This window comes from Panicum hallii, chromosome 8 (assembly GCF_002211085.1).
Source record: "Panicum hallii strain FIL2 chromosome 8, PHallii_v3.1, whole genome shotgun sequence".
NCBI classification, from domain to species: domain Eukaryota; kingdom Viridiplantae; phylum Streptophyta; class Magnoliopsida; order Poales; family Poaceae; genus Panicum; species Panicum hallii.
The window spans coordinates 17,991,015-18,014,137 of NC_038049.1; the positions used below are offsets into that span (position 1 = coordinate 17,991,015).

Consider the following 23,123-nt stretch of genomic DNA (forward strand, 5'->3'; position numbering starts at 1 on the left):
ATTATACTATGAATGAATTACTTTGACACTCTAATGATGTATTTATTCAGGCTCACATTGAAACCGTCGAGAAGTAAAAAATTCTTTGTTTCGGAACATATATCTGTCGTTAACCTTGACCATGCGGTGATGATATTGCCATTCGGAACAAATATGATATTTGCAACACGGTGCGATATAAGGACGTGATGAAGGAGTATGGCCTTGGTCCCAATGAAGAAATCCTCACCTTTGAGCGAGGTCAGGATGCCATCATTCGGACCAAAGCTGCATTCCTTCATCACGTTCCTATGCCACATCGAGTCGCGGATATCACGTGCACATGCTTTTCTGGGCACCTCTCGTCTCTCGGCGACCCAGATTGCAGGCCATGATGAAACTGAAACACACCCTGGAGTTGCTAGATGGAAATATGAGTTTCGCAAGAGACTTGTTCCCCGGAAGTCATGCTTGTGCTTCCAATGCAAATGTGCAAGCTATATGATTACTACATGCTCACATCTAGCCGTAACGACTGCACGTTGGGTGTACGGATTAAAGATGAAGATTACTTTCGTGGCGAGAATATGATGTGGTTGTATTTTGAAGAATTATACCAACTATACCATCAAGACGCCCTTAACATCAGTTTCGTTAGCACCTAGCTTTTGTAAGTGGTGTTCTTCAATTTTCATTTACATAATTAGCGAATCTTATTACATGCCCTCAATCGATAGATTTCTTGTTTCTTTTGTACAATGTAGAATGGAGATTCAAACTTGCAGGAAGAATGAGTACTTTCACTTGGGCTTCATTGACCAAGTGGTTGTAAATTGCGTTACTCTAAAGGATAACCCTCAAGAAATATTTCATAACAAGTTCTCATCCATTCAGCATTGCAAGCAGAATACAGTATTTCCTTAAAACTTTTGCTGAGTGTTTTCCACTGTGTAACCCTTTTACTTTTATATAATTAAATTTTTCTAACCCTAACAAAAGGTAGCTCTGTATAATCTTTTAAAAATCATTGGATACTAGTTAATATAATTCCTGACATGCGCTTAGCAATCTTACGTGAACCACCTGTCAAAATGAATTAGGCGCTGCTAGCGCCACCCGGACGTCCGATACCGGGTGCTAGCATCGGACGCTATAATCACCATCTGATCAAACGAGCCACAAAATGTCACCATCGTCTGATCAAAAAGAAAAAATCCCGCCGAAACATGCTGCCATGTTACATGCAACATTGATCCAGTGCACTCTTGCTTAGGGAAACCGAGCACGACCACCTGGTGGAGATCACGGTGAAGTTCCACTTTTTAACCTATAAGAACCATTTTCGCAATCAAAATCTGAGTTTCTGCATAGATCTGTATCTTTATGCCATAAATCTCTAGTTTTTCTTCATAAACCAGTGATGCAACATTTAAAAACAACAGCTGCAACATTCAGAAATAATGATTTGAACATAAGAAATGTAATATGCAAAAAAAGAATATATATCAATTATTAAGGGATGCAACATATTTACTCTATTGCAGCATCGATGGATGCATATTGCAACAATGAAAATCAACTCTTGCAACAGATACATAAGAAATACAAACAACACACCACCAAGAAATATGCATTGCAATATTTGAAAATAACAGCACCCGACATTGGTGGAAAATACTGCAACAAACCCAATGGCCATCTTCAAGATTAAGAAACTTGCAATATCTATAATCGCCTCCTGAAACATCCAAAACAGCCAATTTCAACATTCCTTGTCTGTGCATGCTCGAGCTCGTGGGGGTTGGGGCTCTATTGGGGGGGGGGGGGGGGGGGGGGCGTCGCCTGGCCAGCCATAGAGGTTTGATTCTAAGGAAGAGTACGCGAGAAAGCAGAAGGAACCATAGAGACCAAGAATCAGGAGAATAGATAAGGCTATGGGAAAGAGATAAGAAGCTGCGGTTAAAAAATCAACAAGAGAGGTAGGTGTCGGTGGAAGGCCTCGAGATGGTCACGCACTACATGAAAATAGGATATTTTCATCGGCCACTTGTAATTTCGTCGGCCAAAGAGGCGGCCGACAAAAATATTCAATTTATTTCGTCGACCAAAACAGGCCGACGAAATTACGACTTATTTTCGTCAGCCCAGAAAGGCCGAGGAAAACATCACCCTATTTTCGTCGGCTAATATTGGGCCGACGAAACTACAACACTATTTTCGTCGGCTAACCCTAAGCCGACGAAACTAGCTTTAAATTCGTCGGCACTCTGGGCCGACGAAAATAAAGGTACCTAACTACCGCGCGCAGTACCCCCACACTCACACACAGTACCTTTCTTCCCTCTCCCCTGCCCGACCCCGCGCACGCCCGCCCCCGCATCCGCCGCCCACGCCGCCGCCGCCGCGCGGCTCGGCCCCGCGCCCCGTGCGCCCCGCCGCCGCCGCCCGCACCGCCGCCCCGCGCCCCGCCGACCACCGCCCGCCTCGGCCCCCGCCTTCGCCCCGCGCCGCCCCGCGGCCCCCGCCGCCGCCCTGCGCAGCCCGGCCTTGCCCCACGCCCCCGCGCCCCGCCGCCCCGCGCCCGCGTCCCTGCCTCCGCGCGCCCCTGCCCTTGCCCGTGCGCCCCGCCGCCCCGCGCCCGCGTCCCTACCCGCGCGCGCCCCTACCCCTGCGCGCCCCTGCCCGTGCCCGTGCGCCCCCACGCGTGGCAGCCCTTTGCCCTGCCGGCGCCCGCGCGCCCCTGCCCGTGCGACCCGCGCCCCCGCGCGTGGCAGCACGTTGCCCCGCCCGCGGCCGCCCGCCCCGCCCGCGCCCGCGCGCCCCGCACCCCTGCCCACGTGCGCCCCTGCCCGTGCCCGTGCGTCGTGCGCCCCCGCGCGCGGCAGCCCTTTGCCCCGCCCGTGCCCGCGCGCCCCTGCCCCCGCGCGCCCCTGCCTGTGCGCCCCGCGCCCTGGCCCGTTGCCCCACGCGGCCCTCTGCCCCGCGGGCTCCCACGCGGCTCTGCCCCGCGGCCGCCTCCGCCGCATCGCGCCCCCGCCGTCGCCGCCACCTCGCGCGTATAGGCAGTTGATGATTTTTTGTATCACGTACGTGGCGCTCATACGCGTCCGATATTTTCCATCACATCGGACGTCCTACAAGTAGCATTACCGAAACGAATTTCTACAAGCCGCTTATTCTGTGCCTAGGAAAATTGATGATTTTTTCAGGCCTTCGTGTATAGGCAGTTGGCTAGATGCATGTGGAAGCATCTTACCATCCTCGTTCAAAAATGAAACATAAAATCCAAGGCAACTATGTACTGGGTCCCACTAGTTATTCGTGTCGGTCTCCATTTAAGCCGATAGTGATAGCTGTTATCCGTGCTAGCATCATGATCAATACTACTGCCACAGATAGGCTATCCTTCTCCACGCGGACTCCGTTGTGCCAGCTCTATAATCGGTACAGATAAGGTTTTAGAGCCAGCACGGACAACCTGCTCTCAAGTATTGACTGCATCAAACAGTGCGGACCGACGCAATATCCAGCCCTGTACATCCGGTACCTCCGGCGGCACTTGTACTGCTAATGGGTATACAAACATGCAACTCTCCTGTTTACGTTTTTAGTACTACTCACTAGATTTGTTAGTTACTAGTGCTCACATGTCTAGTGTAAGTAGTTCCAAAATTCCAATCAATCACTCACGAGAAACATGTTCACTTTATTTATTTCTGAATTTTAATACAAGAATTATTTCTAGAATTTCCAACAGCACAGCTAGTACTTTGTAGCGGGCATCACCATGGACTCCCCAGTGAATCCCGGTCCAAAGCCCCACCATGACGCCCACTCAGCCTCATCTCCTTCCTCGTCCATTCGCCGGAGCAGCTCCTCGAGCACAAATATCACCGTCGCCGAGAGCATGTTCCCGTAGCCTCTCACCACAGCTCGGCTCGCCGCCAGCTTCCTGGGCTCCAGCCCGAGAGCCGAGTGGATGTGGTCCAAGATCCCACGGCTGCCGGGATGGACTGCCCAGAAGAGGTCGTTCCACTTCCACTCGACGCCATTAACGGCGAGCACCCCAAACGCATCGAGCAGGCAGCGCTCGAGATTCTGCGCGGCGAACCTCGGCAGCTTGGCGGACACGTCGCCGTTGATCCCGCCGTCTCCGAGTTTATGTTGAGCAGGTGTTCCGACCCAGGTATCAGGGCCTGCGAGGCGGACACCATCTCGAAGAGCGGGCGCTCGGCGGGGTGCACGGCGTCGGCGCCGACGACGACCGCGCCCGCGCCGTCGCCGAACAGCGCCTGGGGGATGAGGGTGTCGAAGCTATCCCCTTCGTGTGGGGCACGGAAGGAGGTGATGACAGAAATCCGGCCTCGACGAGAGAACAACGAACACACACGTACACAGGTGGACACAAGAAAGTCTTGGTGCTGCAAAGCGGCAGCTTTTCTGGTGGTTCTGCTCTTCTATATAAACGAAGTACATGCAGTAATATATGGTTACAAATGACTGTGCTAATCACGGCATGATCGTGAGTGATTGCTGCCATCCCAACAACCTGAGCCATGCCGTGAGTTTAGCACTAATTCCTACCTTCTATCTTTAGGACTTATTCAAAACAATCTCCTCCTAAGTCCAAAGGGCTATGCTAACTTTACAATGCCAATCTTGTGACGGAGCTCCTGGAAGCGAATGCGCCCGAGCGCCTTTGTGAGAATGTCGCCCAGTTGCTGTTCAGTCCCGACGAACTCAACGTCGATCAGCTTCCTGTCGCAGCATTCCTGGATGAAATGGAACTTCACATCTATGTGCTTGCTCCGGTCATGGTGCACAGGGTTCTTCATCAGAGCGATGGCGGACTTGTTGTCCACTTTGAGCTTGGGTGCGAGGGTCGCTTCTCCGACGAGCTCAGCTAGCAATCGTGCCAGCCAAACCGCCTCGCACGCAGCTCCAGCAGCCGCGATGTATTCTGCCTCGCACGAAGACAAGGCGACTACCTTCTGTTTTGCCGACTGCCATGCAACCGGTCCTCCTGCAAGGAAGAAGATGAGCCCGCTGGTGCTCTTCCGATCGTTGATGTCACCAGCGAGATCACTATCGGAGTACCCCAGCAACTTCGGAGTGCCTTCATTCTTCCTTCCTGGATGATAGTGCAGGCCCCATTGCACCGTTCCTGCCACGTAGCGGAGGACGCGTTTGACAGCGACGAGATGCTCTTCTCGCGGTGCTTCCATGAACCGGCTGAGGTACCCTACTGCATATGCCAGGTCCGGCCTGGAATTGCACAGATACCTCAGGCTGCCGATCAAGCTGCGGTATTCAGTGGCTTCCACGCTCGGCGTTTCACCAACCTTTAGCAGCTTCAGTTTCATCTCCATGGGCGTGGCACTCGAGTTACACCCAGTCAGCTCCGCCTTCTCGAGAATCCTGGTGGCGTAGGCACTCTGCCGGAGCGTGATGCCATCAGGGCCTTGCGTGACCTCCAGTCCAAGATAGTAGGACAAGAGACCGAGGTCACTCATGCGGAACGTGTTCATCATCTGCACTTTGAACTTGCTCACCGCACCTGCATCACCTCCAGTAATGATTAGATCGTCGACATACACGCCTACGATCAGGCGCGCGGCTCCTTTTCCACGGGTATACATCCCATGTTCGTTGATGCAGCGAGCGAAGCCGAGCCCCATCAGCGAAGCATCCAGCTTCTGGTTCCAGGCCCGTGGAGCCTGACGCAAACCGTACAGCGCCTTATGGAGTCGAAGTACCTTGTGCTTGTTCTGGCCGTCGACGAACCCCGGGGGCTGTTGAACATACACCTCCTCCTGGAGTTCACCGTTCAAGAAAGCCGACTTCACGTCCATATGGTGAACGCCCCAGCCGTAGTGTGCAGCGATGGCGAGAAGCAGTCGCACGGACTCGAGTCGAGCGACTGGTGCGAAGACCTCGTCGAAGTCGATGCCAGGCTGCTGCACGTAGCCTTTTGCGACGAGGCGAGCCTTGTGCTTGACGACGATACCCTTCTCATCACGCTTCACTTTGTATACCCATTTGAGGCCTATGGCTCGGTGACCACGCGGGAGCTCGGCCAGCGACCATGTTTTGTTGTCACGGATCGACGTTAGCTCCTCCTCCATCGCGGCAACCCAATTTGGGTTACCGTCGGCCTCCTTCAAGGTCCTGGGCTCCTCCACGCTTACGGCATGCAACTCAGCCTCCTCTTCGACGTCATGATGCGCCAGCCCGGGTGCTGCACCTACGCTGTGGATGTTGTCCAGCCTCCGGTACCGGAGCTCCCCCACATCATCGGCGTCGAAGCTCGGGTCGGTGGAGAGCGGCGTCGCGAACTCGATCTGAGTCCCTGCCGGTGGCGGTGTTGCAAGCTGGCTTGATCCAGCAGGTGATGGCGAACGCTCCGTAGGCGGTGGAGTGGACCCTGGTGTGCCCCGTTCTGGGGACGCCAGCTCCTGGGCCGGCGTTACGACGCGAGGACGGCGCAGCTCGTAGTCGTCTGCTACGGTGAAGGAGTCCTCATCGACAGCAGGTGCGCTGTCTCCCCAGTCCCACCGCGCGCTTTCGTCGAAGATGGCGTCGCGGGAGATGTGTACGCGCTTGGTGATGGGGTCGTAGAAGCGATATGCTTTCGAACCGCCCTGGTAGCCGATGAAGACCACCTTCTGGCCTCGGTCTTCCAGCTTGCTGAGGTGTGGACGCAGGCGCTTGACATACGCCACGCACCCAAACACCTTCAAGAAGTGCACCGTCGGCTTCTTCCCGTACCACGCCTGGTACGGGGTCCTTCCTTTGAGCGCGGCTGTCGGCGCCCTGTTCAGCAGAAACACTGCGGTGTGAACCGCCTCTCCCCAGAAGTGATTTGGCATCCCACGGGCGCGGAGGATGCTTCTGGCCGTCGACACGACCATTTGGTTCCGGCGTTCAACGACGCCGTTTTGCTGCGGTGTGTACGGCGCCGAGAAATGACGCTGGATTCCTTCACCTGCACAGTGTTCACCGAACTCAACTGAGGTAAACTCACCACCATTATCAGTGCGCAGCACTTTCAGTTTCTTGCCGCACTCGCGCTCGACGCGAGCTTGGAACGCCATGATCGCCGCCGGGGCGTCCGCCTTTGAGCGCAGCAGGGTGAGCCACATGAACCGACTCATGTCATCCACTAACAGCAGGAAGTAGACGTTCCCGGTGGGCGTCGATGGAGAGATCGGGCCGCATAAGTCACCGTGGACAAGTTCGAGCTCCTCCTGAGCTCTGTACTTGGCAGCTTGTGGAAATGGCGCACGTTTCTGCTTCGCTAGGATGCAGTCTTCGCACATCTGATCGACCTGGTCAATGGAGGGGAGGCCACGGACCATCTCCTCGCGCCCGAGCTTGCGCAGCGCCTGGAAGTTCAGGTGGCCGTAACGCTCGTGCCAGCGCCACGCCATGTCGCCGACCCGTGCTGTGAGGCATACCGGGGCAGCGATGTTCATGTCGAGGAGGTAGAGCCGGCTGGGTGATCGATACACCTTAGCCAGCAAGTTACGCTGCAGGTCGAAGAGGCGCAGAATTCCTGATTCGATGTCCACCTTGTACCCGTCCTCATCCATCTGCCCGAGGCTGATGATGCTGGTGGTGAGGCGGGGGATGTAGTAGACTCCATCCAGCCGGCGGTGTTCACCGGATTTGAGTGCGAAGAGGATGGTTCCCTTGCCTTGGATGTCCACCACCGAGCCATCACCGAACTTGACGGAGCCGGTGACGCCGCTGTTCAGCTCGGCGAAGACGGAGCGTGTTCCCGTCATGTGGTTCGTCGCCCCGGTGTCCAACACCCAGCGGCGAGACACCGCAGTCTCCTCCTCCTGGCTGAGGTGGAGGAGCACCTTCGGTTCGTCGAGGTGGACATGAACCGGCGGCTCGTCGAGGCGCGGCGGTGACCTGTGAGAACACAACATATCCGGCGTTGTTACCTCGGTGTCGGCGGCGATGTACATGAGCGCATGCTCATCCTCCTCGACCTGCGCGACATGAGCCTCGCCCTTCTTCTTCCCGCGGCAATCCTTGGCCCAATGACCAGTCTTGCCACAGTTGTTGCAGCGATCGCCCGGGGGCGGCCTGCCGCCGCCAGCGTGCCCGGCCGCCGTGTTTTGGCCATCACGGCCATTGCGTGTCAAGGATCCCCCGCTGCCTCGTCCGCGTCCGCGTCCACGGCGCTTGCCGCGGTCGCCGGACCCAGATCCGCTCCCTGAGCTCTCCTGCTCACGGCGAGCTTTGCGGCGTGCCTCCCAGTCCTCCTCGCAGAGCATCAGGCGCCCCATGGCGTCCGTGACCGCCTTGGGCTTGGAGCGTTCCTCGAACACGCGCAGCCGTCCGACGACCTCCTCGATCGACACCTTGTTCAGATCGAGAAACATCTCGAGGGAGACCGCGGCCTGGGACAGGCGCTCCGGGACTACCTGCAACATCTTCTTCACTACCTCGGCGTCCAAGATGTTGTCCCCGAGGATGCGGAGATTGGTGGCGAGCGTCGTGATGCGGATCCCGAACTCAGTGACGCTCTCGCCCTCCTTGAAGGTGAGCATACCGAATTCGTGGCGGAGTTACTGCGCGCTGGCGTCGCGCGCGCGATCGTCCCCGATCCGCAGTATCTTGACCGCGTTCCACGCCTCCTTCACGGTCCGCTTGCGGGCGAGGGTGCTCCACATCTCGGAGGGGACCGAGCGCAGAAGACCCGCCATCTCCTGACGGTCGTCGTGGTACTCGACTTCGTCGGGGTCGTCGGAGATGCCGTCGTGGACGACGTCCCAGACGCGGAGGGTCTGGAAGTTCACCTCCATGACCAGGGCCCATTCCGGATAGTTAGTCCGGGTCAGCATCGGCCACGCGACGTTCGCGGACGGCCGCTCGATGACGCGCTCGATGACACGCGATCCGGAGTCCCGGTTGCGCGAGCGGCGGCTGCTTGAGCGACCACGGCGACGTGGCGGCGAACGCGACGGCAGGACCTTCTTCTCGCCGGAGTCATCACCGGTCTGCAACTTCTTGGAAGGCGACGGCGGTGCCATGACTACGGCGGAGCTCGGCTCTGATGCCAGTTGACAGAAATCCGGCCTCGACGAGAGAACAACGAACACACACGTACACAGGTGGACACAAGAAAGTCTTGGTGCTGCAAAGCGGCAGCTTTTCTGGTGGTTCTGCTCTTCTATATAAACGAAGTACATGCAGTAATATATGGTTACAAATGACTGTGCTAATCACGGCATGATCGTGAGTGATTGCTGCCATCCCAACAACCTGAGCCATGCCGTGAGTTTAGCACTAATTCCTACCTTCTATCTTTAGGACTTATTCAAAACAGGTGATGGTAAGCTCGACGCAGGCCACGAGCACGCGCGCGCCGCGGTTGTTCTCGGCGAGGTCCTTGGTCAGGCGCAGGGCGGCGCAGCCGGCCGAGCAGCCGTTGAGCTGGAGCACGGTGCGGCGGACGTCGTGGCGCAGGCCGAGGAGCGTGGCCAGCCCAAGGTCCGCGCCTGGGGAGCGGGCTTCGGCGTTGGTGCTGACGACGACGAGGTGGGTGATGTCGGTGGCCGGGCGGCCCCACCTCGCGATGGCCTTGGCGGCGGCCGACGCGGCGAGCTTTGGAGCAGCCTTGGCGACGACGTCGAGCCGCGCGTCCAGGGCCGAGGGCGTCCCGTGAAGCAAGGCCGGGTGGGAGTTGAGCAGTTGCTCCGTGTGGTGAAAGAAACGTTTCTCCAGCCCCGTGATCCGCCTAATTATTAGCTCAATTATTGGAAGGATGATCGTAATTAATGTATGACTTGATCAATTTTGCAAATTTTCCGGGTGTTCTATCAAACTCTGCAAATTTTGATCAATTTCATGGAAAAAAACTTATTAACATCTACGGTATCACTTGATGTATTCAGATATCTTGTGGTGGCTTTACTGAGACTAGTTTGATGCAATGGCGGAGCCAGAATCAAAATCTACCTATGGCGAATCTACTATTACTAATTTGATTAAAACAACACATACATGTGACAAGAGGTTACAATGCAATAAAACATAGACATTGTCATCAAATAAACTTGTGAGTCGCAATTATATGAAAATATCAAGCATTAGCAAGTGAAGATTGGATAAATATATTTTACAAGCACTAACTGTGGCTAGATAGCGCGTATGGCTGCCGTCACGGCTCGCAATACTGGTGGCTCCGCCACTGGTTTGATGTTATATATGTTAATATATTTTTCTAATAATTTTATGATCGCTAAAGAAATTTAACTTATGGTAGAAGTAAAATGACCTGCAATTTGGAAAAGAAGACAGTAATAACAATCAGTATTGACATGCTTACATACATAGTTTCTTGAACGTTTATGTATCTTGAACGTATCTTTAAGGTCGGTGAGGTGGTCCTTCTTTGTGACACGAAAATAGTAGTCGGGGAACTCCTCCTGAAACACGTAGTTTGTTGGATTTGCGGTGCCAATACCGAGCACGGCTGCTGGGCCATCAGCACGCTGCGTGCGCCGGATCTCACGTACCGTGGCTAGTGTGCTTGCCATCATCTCTAACTAGGGGAGTATAGTAGTTGACTAGCTAGTTGTAGAAGGCAAGGATACCAGGGGAGATGTGATGAGCATATAGCTAGGTGAGCATAAGTGGAGATGGACCGTGGACTATATGTATTGCCAGGACTCGGGAGTTACACGCAAACAGCTGGTCCTTTCATTCACGGTCTCTGTTGATCATTTCGTTCCATGCATAGTCACCCACATGCATCATGAGGATGCACTGTACGACGTTCGGGTATATATGTCCAGTGTATGAACAGGTTCCCTGCAAGCTTTTTCTTCATCTCCCTACCCATGAACATTCAAGGATTGGAGAAGGCAGCTTGCTTGCTTCTTGCTTTCTGGCCTGGTGCTCCGTCCGTTGGTGTACCTCAATGATGATGACACTAGCACCTGCACTAATTCATCAAGTCTTGTCCTTTGTTAGGTGCGGAACTTTGTCACGTATAGGAGCTTGTCAAAGTGTTGTTACCTTGTATGGAGAGAAGTGCATGCATCCGGCCAACTTTGTCCCCTCCACGTACACATGCATGCAACAATTGTGCAATGAGACCATGCACGTGCAACCAGTGGCGGAGGACGCTCAAAATTTTAGGTGTGGCGGGCGGCGGGCGGGCGGGGGCGGGGCCTGCGGGCGGCGGGCGGGCGGGGGCGGGGCCTGCGGGCGGCAGGCGGGCGGCGGCGCGCGGGGCGGCGGGAGGTGGGCAGGCGGGGGCAGGGCCTGCAGGCGGCGGGCGGGCGGGGGCGCGGGGCTGCGGACGGCGGCCGGCGACGCGCGGGGCTGCGGGCGGTGGGCGGGCGGGGGCGGGGCTGCGGCCTGCGGGCGGCGGGCGGCGGCGCCGGCGGGCGAGCGGCGTGCGGGCGGCGGCGTGCGGACCGAGGTATGGCGAGTGCCACATCTCGCCACACTGGGCCCTCCGCCACTGCGTGCAACTCGTTACGCCTGGTGCTCGGTCTTTTCTAGCTAATATGTAATCGCTATATAGAAGTTTTTAGGCCACCCTAGTTTTTCCTAACCTTGCTGAAGATCCAAGTTGCAATCTTTTGGCTTGCAAGAAGCCCATTAATCAAAATTCAGGTGAGGGATGCTCTCCCCCGCCCACCCCGGTGATCCTCAGAAAAGAAAAAACAGTTCTTATGAAAATTTTGTCCCCAAAGATGATGCACTGTGAACTATTGCTTTCAATAAAAGCATAGGAAAACTCGTTATCAAAAATAAAAGAGGTTGTACGTAAAGAAGTGAATTCGTTTTCCTTTAGCTGTTTCTCCTGCAAAACTTTGGAAACTTCCCATGTTCGGCGGGGCCATCATAAGAGGAAAGGGGTGGCTATCCTTGGGTAGAATTTGTATCTAAAAAACTCCCTCTTTATGGAAGGATTATAATATATAGATCTATTTCTACAAATGATATAGGCATTTCAACAGGTGGAATATTCTTAAGCGAACGAACCATCAATAGAAATGGATTTCCACATACAACTTATTTTGCATATGGGGAAATAAACGCCAATTTCCAGAGACCGGCCGGCCTAACCTATGTGGAAACACGTTATGACCCGCCTATAAAAATAATTTTTGCTCTAGTATGAAACACAAGAACCACTGCACTATGTATCCATTGCGATACTGAAAGACATCATACATGATATGTGCTCACTACCGAAATTCCTATCTTGAAAATAGAAAAAGATGCACCAGTGAAGAGCGTAAGAGTCTTGGGTTGCAAGAGGGATATGTTAATGGACGACATCAAACTTCAACTTCTCAGAATTGAAACAATAGTTTCACTGCTTCTTGTTGGTGCATCAGGGTTCAGCCATCCAAATGAAAATGCTTAAGTAAAGGAGCCGAAAATCCAATTATGATTTTCAACAAGATGAAATAAAGTTATAAAGCACTATATTCTAAATTTTTCTGATATAATACCTTGGAAAGCTTATACTTTTTTGCAGGAAAAATCACATAGCACATATATCCTTCACCATGAAAGAAAGCATAAGCTACTTTATTTTAGAATGCATCAAGTTATGGAGGTCAAACAAATGGCTAGAATTATTACATTAGATTGTAAGTTCTTTAGCTTTATTATAAGTGAATTTCCCAATTTTTTCTAGTGACTAATTTAGCTTCTAGTATGTTGCATATAAAATAAAGCCTCCAAGTGAGAGGGTTATTTCCCATCAATTTAAGATTATTGGCTGAATTAGTCACTGTATGCAACTTACAAATAGTCTATCGTTATTATTACATGATATATAGGATAGGTGCATGTCGAATTTTGCAGCCGGCCAAAGCTACGAGAATTAAAAAGACCAGCACTGCAAGAGGCAAGCATATTTTTTCTTCCCTAAAATTAAAATGTATCAGCATTTGAAAATGGATCCAATTTGTAATATGATGGTACCTAACGGACTGAAATGAAATAATGTTGTATCTATAAAAGCCCAACAAGGCCACAAGCAGCTACCACAAGCCTTCAACACAACAAAGAGTGCAAACACAGTTAGAATGAATTAAAAGACCACTATACAGGCAAACAAGTACTATGTGGATGTTGTCGATGAAGTCGACCTTGACCTCTCCCCGTTCCTAAAACGGTACAAGGATGGCCGAATCGAGCGGTTGCTGAAAAGTCCCTTTGTGGCTGCGTCTGACAACCCGACGGCCAACCGCGGGGCGGCGACGAGGGACGTCGTCGTCGACCACGGCACCGGCGTGTCTACACGCCTTCCTGCCCACCCGAGCCGCCGTGTCGGACAGGAGGCTCCCCATCGTCGTGTACATCCACGGCGGCTCTTTCTGCACGGAGAGCGCCTTCTGCAGGACGTACCACCGCTACGCCACCTCCCTCGTCGCGAGCGCCGGGGCGATCGTCGTCTCGGTGGAGTACTGCCTCGCGCCGGAGCACCCCATCCTCGCGGCCTACGACGACACATGGTCTGAGCTCCAGTGGGTGGCGTCCCTTGCCGACCCATGGCTCGCCGACTACGCCGACCCTGCGCGCACGTTCCTCACCGGCGACAGTACAGGCGGGAACATCGTCTACCACACGGCGGTGCGGGCCAGCCGGGAAGGCATCGGCATCAAGGGGGCGATCATCGTGCAGCCCTACTTCTGGGGAGCCGAGCGGCTGCCTTCCCAGTGGCCGTGGCGGAGAGGGACACCCTGCGGGAACGCGGGTGCCGCCTGTTCGCCCGCATCCGCGACTACGGCTACGTGGCGACGCTGGTGGAGTCGGAGGGGGAGGACCATCACTACTAGAAAACGGTCTATCGGTACCAGCACGTTAGTGCCGGTCAAGGACGAGCCGGCACTAACGTGCCTCAACAGTGTCAGGCGGGCACGTTAGTGCCGGCTAGAAATACCAGCCGGCACTAACGTGCCATCCCCCCAACTGCCAAAACGCACGTTAGTGCCGGTCGGCATATCTAGCTGGCACTAACGTGGTCAATTACAAGTTAGTGCCGGCTATCTGCTCTAGCCGGCACTAAACGTACACATTTAGTGCCGGCTAAAGCCACTAGCCGGCACTAACTTGCCCCGTATATACCGGCCACTCCAAACCCAGCTTGGCACTCCTTCTTCCCCGGCCTTCAACCGAGCTCTTCTCACTCCCATGGCGTGTTACAGGGGAGGTGCTGCCCATTTTCCCCCAAATTTGTGAGGATTTCACCCATCCAAGTGCACCAAAGGTTAGTATCTTCTTCCACTCTTCTTTCACGGTGTTTATTCTTTGTTTCATGCTTTCTAGATAAAGAAAATAGTGATAAACTTCATGTGGTTGTCAATATTCACCAGATGTATCACAGCCATACGCACAGCAAAGAAATTGATAAATTTGGATTTCAGTTTGTTAGAAACAAACATTGGAAGGACTTGTCCCCGGTAGTTATCACAGCTTTAACCCTGGGTTAATGAGTTAGAGTGAATATAAGGAAAATTTTTGTGGCACCATGGCTCTGAATAAAAGGTGCCAAGGTGGAGTACCTATCAGATTGAAATTAATGTGTGCTATATGATTTATTAACTTCAGTAGCAGATTTTATTCCACAACCGAATATGAATACTCAGAACAAAACTTTAGGGAAGAATAATGCATAACACATGCGATGATCACTGTGTCCAATCAGTACATAATTACATATAGAACAATGCTAATGCTTAACACAGGTAGTCAGCCAGTATCTGATAGCAAGAATTCACGGGACACAAAATTGCTCTTAATACTGAAATGAACAAGAACTAATAAAGCTGCAACTCGTGACAATAGTCATTTAGTCCGATAAATAAAACAACACTTTATAAGGCAACCGCATCATGTTAACACTAGCTCGTGAATTTCATATATATTTCGAAGCAGAGATGTGTCACTATAAAACCAGAGATGTCCAAACAGCATGCCTGATCAACATCCAAAGAAATGGAAATAACCAAAAGTTACCTTTTGTTATGCTTAGTCAAGTAAAGGATTCCATTTGGACTTTTAGCGTAAGGAATCTAGGTACTACATGGCAATCTAGGTACTACATGAATTTCAATTACCCCATTTTAAGGTTGAGGAAAAATAAGAATATTTTAGGTTAATTTAGTAGTAATGAGAATATTGGTAAAGCATAACATTGATAAATTTGAAAACTTTGTACTTCCAGTTTCCTGTGCAAGTTGGATTTAGGAATTACTCTTGTTTGTTGTACAAACAGACCTACCATTCTACCATTTGATATCTAACCTTAGTATCGTGGTTTGAACTGGATTAAAGTTTATACTACCACATTTCCTTTACTGTTAACAAAAAAAACATTGTTGATATCTGGGTACCTTGAGTTCGGATGAGATTTCTTTATTGATCTATTTGGATGCCACAATACAAAATTATTAACTATTGGTCAGGTACATAGCATCTGAGTGTTCAACCTTTTGAAATAAAATATGCTCTGAAATTATTGTACGATGTTATGTTTTTGATGGTTAACTATTCATCATGATTTTGGCTATATCTCAGTACAGATTTACTTACCAAATTGTCACTCAAATTCTCATAAGCCATAAAAGTTTTAAGCTTCTAGCTAGTAATTTGATGATGTTTGACTTGTGGCCTGTGCAGCTATTGCTAGTATCATCTTCTTCAGGGAGTTTTCAGTTCTACTCCAGGTATACTTTGTAGCATTGATAGCGACTGTATCAAAAAAACAAAATTTTGATGTTTTCTTCTTATGCTCTTAAGATCTTATCCATTTGCATTTGAAATTTCTTTTAACCAGTGATGTTCTGAACTTCTGATAGATAAGCCTCTCAATTTATATTGTCTCCTAATAAATGAACTGTCTTCCTTGATCCATTGGTATTCTATCTTTGTACTACCCCCTGTCAATCTTTCAGCGTCATTGCAGTAAAAGCATGACTAAGAACATGATGTTTACTTCATTCTTGACTTTTCGATACAGTTTCTCACAGTTTCACTCTCAAAGCTACTCCCTCCGTTCCGTTTCAAATTATCAGTCGTTTAGACTTTTCTAAATTCATAGTACAGATGAGCATGATTTTTTTTAATTTGTACAGATGGACCGGCAATGGATGCACGGAAGCCGGAGCACCTCGGCGTGGATTCAGGGTTTAGATTCTTTTCTCAAGGCAGCAATGGCAAATAGGTCGCCAAAGAGTTTAATGTGTTGTCCATGCAGTGTTTGCGAAAATAAAAAGGAATTCCGGAAAAGAGAAACTCTATGGAATCACCTGGCCTTGAATGGTTTCATGAGTAACTATAGCCTTTGGACTAAGCACGGTGAAGTTGGAGTTACGATGGAAGATAATGAAGAAGATGACGATGGTGATAACAATCTTCCAGATTGGGCATGGGTTCATGAAGCAGGTGGCTTTCAAGATGAACCAATGGACGAGGGTGAAGCAAATGTTGCACAAGAGGAGCCACCTGACGAGCTAGGTCAGGCGTTGCTTGATGCACAGAAAGAGAGTGACAGTGTGAAGGAGGCATTAAAGTTTGAGAAGATGTTGGAGGATCACAAAAGGCCATTGTTCCCTAATTGCAAACCGGAGCAGAAGAAGTTGGGTACCATGCTAGAGATGCTGAAATGGAAGGCAACTAATGGTGTCACCGATAAGGGATTTGGTGAGCTATTAAAGATTGTAAAGAACATGCTTCCTGAGGGTAATGAACTGCCGTCAACAATATACGAAGCTAAAAAGATGGTTTGCCCTCTTGGATTGGACGTGCAGAAGATTCACGCATGTCTTAACGACTGCATCCTGTATCGCGGCGAATACGAGAACTTGGAAGCTTGTCCTGTTCGTAGCGCATTGCGGTATAAGATCAGGCGAGATGATCCAGGTGATGTTGATGGGGAGCCGGTAAAGAAGAGAGTTCCCGCAAAGTTGGTGTGGTACTTCCCTATAATACCACGTCTGAAGCGCTTTTTCAAAAACAAGGACAACGCTAAGTTGATACGGTGGCACAAAGAAGACCGTAAGGAGGATCACATGATCAGACACCCAGCAGATGGGTCCCAGTGGAGAAACCTTAACCGAGAGTATCCTCAATTTGACAACGACCCAAGGAATATAAGATTTGCTCTAAGTGCGGATGGAATGAATCCGTACGGTGAGTTTGGCAGCGCTCATAGTACATGGCCCGTGACCCTATGTATGTTCAACCTTCCTCCTTGGTTATGCCTGAAGCGTAAGTTCATCATGATGCCGGTGCTTATAGAAGGGCCAAAAGAACCTGGCAACGATATTGATGTGTTCCTGCAACCCTTGATGGATGATCTCTTACTGCTCTGGAAAGAAGAAGGTGTACATGTGTAGGATGAGTATAAACAGGAGTCTTTCAACCTCCGAGCTTTGCTTTTTGTATGCATCAATGATTGGCCTGCACTTGCAAAACTTTCGGGACAGTCGAACATGGGATACATGGCCTGCACCCACTGTTATGATGAAACCGATAGCATTTATTTGAAACACTGTAAGAAGTGCGTATACATGGGCCATCGCCGATTCCTTCCTACCGATCACCCCCTAAGAACCGAAGGGAAGCATTTCAAAGGAGAGCCCGAAACTCGTCGTAAGCCTCTGTTCCGTAATGGAAAGCGTGTGTTCTCGATGATCAAGGATGTGAAGGTAGTATTTGGAAAGGGTCCCGGTAGCCAACCTGTTCCGAAGGATGACCAGGGACATGTTCCAATGTGGAAGAAGAAATCTATATTGTGGAACCTACCTTATTGGCAAGTCTTACAGGTTCGCAACGCAATTGATGTGATGCATCTGTCGAAGAATCTTTGCGTCAACCTACTAGGCTTTCTGGGAGTGTATGGTAAGTCAAAAGACACATTGGAAGCAAGGCGCGACATGTGGATGCTAGCCGGGCGACAAGGCTTGCAACCCGAGAAGAGAGACAAAGGACGCCACTATTTAAAACCTGCCAGCTATAATCTGAGTAAAGAGGAGAAGGAAAGCATGTTCGATTGCTTGAACAGTATCAAGGTCCCGTCTGGGTACTCCTCAAATATACAGGGCATAATAAATGTGAAAGAGAAGAAAATCCAAAACTTGAAGTCCCATGACTGCCACGTTTTGATGACACAATTACTTCCGGTTATACTGAGGGGTGTTCTACCGGAAAATGTGAGATTGGCAGTTGTAAAGCTTTGTGCATTCATGAATAAAATTTCACAGAAAGCAATTAATCCAAATAATCTAATAAAGCTGCAGAAAGACATTGTCGAATGTCTTGTCAGCTTTGAGATGGTCTTCCCACCTTCCTTCTTCAATATTATGACACACCTTCTAGTTCATATTGTGACAGAAATAACTATTCTGGGTCCTGTTTTTCTACACAATATGTTCCCTTTCGAGAGGTTCATGGCAGTATTGAAGAAGTATGTGCGTAAACGTTCTCGTCCAGAAGGATGCATTGCTAAGGGCTATGGAACCGAGGAGGTCATTGAGTTTTGCGTTGACTATCTTCCTGATCTCAATCCGATTGGGCTCCCCGTGTCACACCATGAGGGGCGACTAAAGGGAAAAGGCACACTAGGAAAGAAATGTAATGTGCACATCCCTTGTAGTGAATTCAGCCAAGCAAACTTCACGGTTCTTCAGAATTCATCCAAGGTGGCTCCATATATTGATGAGCACATGAATATTATACAGTCTGAAAATCCACAAAAGAATCTTTCTTGGATTACACGCCAACATATAAAAACTTTTGACGGCTGGTTTAGACGAAAATTATTGGGCAACAACACAGTTGATCAAGAACTTCAATGGCTGGCTAGGGGACCATCAATCACTGTCCAGCAATACCAAGGGTATGAAATCAATGGGTATACATTTTATACGAGAGCTCAAGACAAAAAAAGCACCAACCAAAACAGTGGTGTCCGTATGTGTATAGTAAACAGTAATGGAGAAAAGAACAACTACTATGGTGTCATAGAGGAGATATGGGAACTTGAATATGGACCGATAGTTGTCCCTTTATTTCGTTGCGAATGGGTGGCTGGAGGAGGCGTAACGAAGGACCGGTATGGGTTGACCATAGTTGACTTTAAAAAGATTGGATATAAAGATGAACCATTTGTTCTAGCCAAGGATGTGACACAAGTGTTCTATGTGAACGACATGTCGAGCAAACCGAAGAAGAAGTCAGATAAGACGTCTGAAGCAGACAAGGCTGGAAATGAGCCGAAACGGCACATAGTTCTTCCTGGAAAAAGAAAAGTTGTTGGAGTTGAGGATATTTCGGACAATTCGGAAGATTATGACCAGATTGATGACCTTCCACCATTCTCAGTTGACGTTGACCCTAGCATCCTCTTATCCAAAGAGGACACACCTTACTTACGCTGTGATCACGCTCAAGGCACTTTCGTCAAAAGGAAGATTATCAATGTTCCAGTAGATAATGATAATGAGTAGTAGTTTTATATAAATTATGTATTGAATTCTCTCAATCAGTGATGTAATGTAACGCACCGCATCGTATTTATCTCAATTCTTGATACTATTTCTCCAATTATGATATAATATCATCTTCAGATAATATTATATTTTTGCATGGTATAAATATTATTTACATTCACTAATTTTGCATTACTAGAAGCATTGAAACATTAAATTACAAACAAATAATCAAGTAATATGCGAATTGATTACATCATTGTATAGGGTAGTATTGAAAAGTTTTTTGAAAAATTTTGCATGGATCAAAATGAAATGTTTTCGATTTATTATCAATAACAGAAACATATACACATATAAACCCTTTACGCTACACATAATTGATAATGGTTGCATATTCGTTAATTTACTTCAATTACTATTATTATTGTGTACATATAATTACTATAATTATTGTGTAGCTAAAAACAAGATATAAATTTTTGTTATATTATTCTAATTATTAAGGCTATGTTGATCTTGCTTAAGAATACTACAAATTTGGTGTAAATGGGAATTGGCGTGGCCAGTTCCCGCGCGCCAATTCCCGCGCTACACGTTAGTGCCGGCACGTTAGTGCCGGCTGGTATTACCAGCCGGCACTAACTTGTGGCCCTGACGTCACGTGGGCACGTTAGTGCCGGCTGGTAAAGTCAGCCGGCACTAACCTAGCCATACCCCCAACAAAATTAACTCCTTCGCATTCAGATCGACGTCGCCCCCAACTTACCGCCGCCCCGACGTCCTCTTCCGTTGCTGCCGCCGCCCGAAGCTCCGGCCGCCGCGCACCTCGTCGTCCTCGCGCGCGGCCCGTTCCGCGCAGCCCGGCCGCCCGGCTGCCCCCCCGCCTCGGGGTCCTCGCGCCACTGCTCCGCGTCCTCGCGGCATTGCTGCCGCCGCCCGAAGCTCCGGCCGCGGCGCTCCTCGTCGTCCTCGCGCGCGGCCCGTTCCGCGCAAGCCCGGCCGCCCGGCTGCCCCTGCTCGGCGTCCTCTCCCGCCATTGCTGCGGCGCCCTAAGCTCCGGCCCCCACCGTCCACCCCTCCCTCCGGACCTCTCCTCCTCGCCCTCCGATCGCAAAAACGGATTCGCGGTGAGCACCTTGTCCTCTACAGGGGCAGCAAGTCCTCTTGCAAAACTCCTTTTCAATTATGAGCATCACATCAATGTCAAACCATCTAATGTTCATCATCAGACATCAGTAGTGAGGAAAGGTACAGCAGCCATCTTTTTCATATTACAATGATATATATTTGGTCATTATTGGATAAGTCTAATATAAGAGTTGTAGCGCTAACATATGATCGTTTGCTAACAAACTGAATTCTAAGCAATTTGGTACTTTTTCTTGTGTCATTGCTGTAAGAAGAATTTCATATGTTAAGATGAACTATTCCTTGTTCCTTTTATTAAAAAAATAAAATCAGTTCTTTTGAAATGCCTACAAGTACATGTCTACATTATAAAACAATTGGTTCGAAACAATTGTGAGCAAGTAAATGGTGCGTATCTTCTGGCGCAAATGGTCATGTGGTCAGCAAACACAAGCGTGAAAAAGGTCTTTGGAAATAAGAAGAGTATCCATTCTTTATATGAATTTATATGAATTTATATGCGCTAACATATGATCGTCTTGTGCATTATCCTTGCATGATTAAGCCGCGAGTGCATGGTGCATTGTGTAACTTGCAAGTTGCACAAAACATCAGCATATTTGGTGTCATAGTGCTTTCTATCCCTATCAGTTACTATCACTGATAATTCTAGCTTTAGTTCAATATTTGGTGTCATAGTGATTTCTGTCCCTATCAGTTACTACCGTGAAAGGGTGACTTATAAAGGATTTCTGTCCCTAATAAATACAAACATGAAAGCTCTTACCATGAACTAGTGAACCTCATTTGTAACTAGTGAACTTGCTATCTCTAGTTCAATTGATATTGCAGAAAATTAGACATAGCAAGATTGCCAACACTGCAACTTAAGTAGTGTGTGTGCGTGCAAGTGTGTGAGCTGTCCCAAAAACTCTTCCCAAAAATTTATATATGAAGCCGTCCTTATTTTTGTTCTCCGTTGTAGCCTGTAGGTGATTAGTCTTCTCAGTAGCTCTCACATTTGTATCCCTGTTATAAATTTTGATGTAGCTATGAAGTTATGATCGTATGAGTTAGTGCAAAAAGGGTTCCATTTAACCTGCACCTCGATGTTTCATGTGGATCTCTTACTGTTGTTTCAAATGTTTGCAGACAATAATCTAGAGGTTCATCGTGAATCACTGGATGCAATTCCTCAAGTAAGCAGTTTCTTCTCTTGAGAATAATAATTTCTTTCTCCTGATTTGTAAAAGTATGATTTTCAATCTACGGAGTCTACCCTTTAGAATAAATTGGTACTACATTACCTCAAATAAAATGCTGCAGCTGTCAGAGTCAAATGTAATCATGCTAGATAACTTCTGTTCATGCAGTTTATGGTCGATCATTATGCCCTTGGCACTTGAAAACAGTTAGTACAAGAAGATACCCAATTGAGCTTCCTTCTCTAGCTTAGACCGTTAGATGTCGAAAAAACTAGATCATATTGCTGATGTATGTTCGCTCATTGTGTAGAAGGCACACTTTAGCTGCTATTACAATGATACCTAGGTTTCCTACTCCACATGCTGTACTTTCATAACTTAAATACTTTATTCTTTCCAAGTCCATATACTGTTGGAGCTAGAAGGATTATGATCGATGACCCTGTTCTCTTTTGCATTTTGTTGCATTACTTGTGAACTGCAAGATCAGTTGTCAGCTATGTACCTTGTTTGCCTATGCATTCTCCATTTCATTTGAATCAAGATGTACCTGTTAGTGAATGGTGTCTTTTGGTTTCTTACTGTGTAAAAGTAAACTGCAGAGACAATCCACAGAACCAAACACCAATGCTGCAGTTGTTGGGCCAGCAATGCATATGAGCAACTTGATGACGCATTCAGTTGACTTTAAATCTGTCTTTATACATACTGTATCTCACTTTACTCTTAAGTGCATTAAGACAAATGCAGTCTAGAGAAATGCACCTTCAATAATGCACTATAATCATGCTTCTTTACTTCGCTTTCAGCAACTGAGCACACCTTCAAGAATATTCTGACCAGCCTCCCCAAGCCTCGAGGTGGTGAATAGCAGAATTCTGATGGAACCCGGGCGCTCATCAATTCAAGGCATGTGCTCCATATATGTAGTGCTAATAGAATTGTGTTACTAGTTCCAGTCATGGAAGATGATTGATGTTTCAGGGCCTTTGCTCCTATATAGTCTGTATGGTTTGATCTGTCATAAAAGATGTGGGCATGACTTTTGTTCATATGTGCTCCATATATGTAGGTCAATTTCAATAATTTGCGCATGACTTTTGTTCATGTGTGCATCCTAATTCACATGTTTTCCATCCAAGAATCTTGCAATATGTGGGCAATCAAAGACTAAACTTTTGGGCACAAAATATGCCCAAACCTGTAACAATAAGTTGAGAACTTGCAATGATAGTCTGTGATTTGCTTTTCTGTTCCAGTGATCAGTCAGCATAGTATGGCATCGACAATGCTGATTTGCCCTGAGTTTTTTATGTTCTTTGTGAGT

General features: G+C 48.9%; 1 protein-coding gene, 1 long non-coding RNA gene and 2 pseudogenes across 2 annotated transcripts; 3 read left to right on the forward strand and 1 right to left on the reverse strand.

Moving 5' to 3' along the window:
- Positions 1 to 3,665: 3,665 nt before the first annotated feature.
- On the reverse strand, positions 3,666 to 10,535 carry LOC112903665 (annotated as a pseudogene).
- Positions 10,536 to 10,746: 211 nt separating this feature from the next.
- On the forward strand, positions 10,747 to 13,805 carry LOC112903666 (tuliposide A-converting enzyme b1, amyloplastic-like). The gene is made up of 4 exons (XM_025972897.1): positions 10,747 to 10,779; positions 13,077 to 13,261; positions 13,368 to 13,567; positions 13,687 to 13,805. The coding sequence occupies exons 1-4, from the start codon at positions 10,747 to 10,749 to the stop codon at positions 13,803 to 13,805; spliced, it is 537 nt and encodes a 178-aa protein (XP_025828682.1).
- Positions 13,806 to 16,208: 2,403 nt separating this feature from the next.
- Positions 16,209 to 19,436, forward strand: LOC112903056 (annotated as a pseudogene).
- A 2,217-nt stretch (positions 19,437 to 21,653) lies between these two features.
- LOC112903057 lies at positions 21,654 to 22,917 on the forward strand. The gene is made up of 2 exons (XR_003230718.1): positions 21,654 to 21,790; positions 22,606 to 22,917. It is a non-coding gene; the product is annotated as an uncharacterized LOC112903057 (long non-coding RNA).
- The last annotated feature ends 206 nt before the right edge of the window (positions 22,918 to 23,123 follow it).

Bases quoted from the DNA above. Each gene is read 5' to 3' on its own strand.
- LOC112903666 (XM_025972897.1), top strand. From the start codon at position 10,747: ATGCATCATGAGGATGCACTGTACGACGTTCGG. The intron at 10,780-13,076 runs GTATATATGTCC...ACCACTATACAG, and splicing joins ATGCACTGTACGACGTTCGG to GCAAACAAGTACTATGTGGA. The intron at 13,262-13,367 runs GTCTACACGCCT...CGCCTTCTGCAG, and splicing joins GTCGACCACGGCACCGGCGT to GACGTACCACCGCTACGCCA.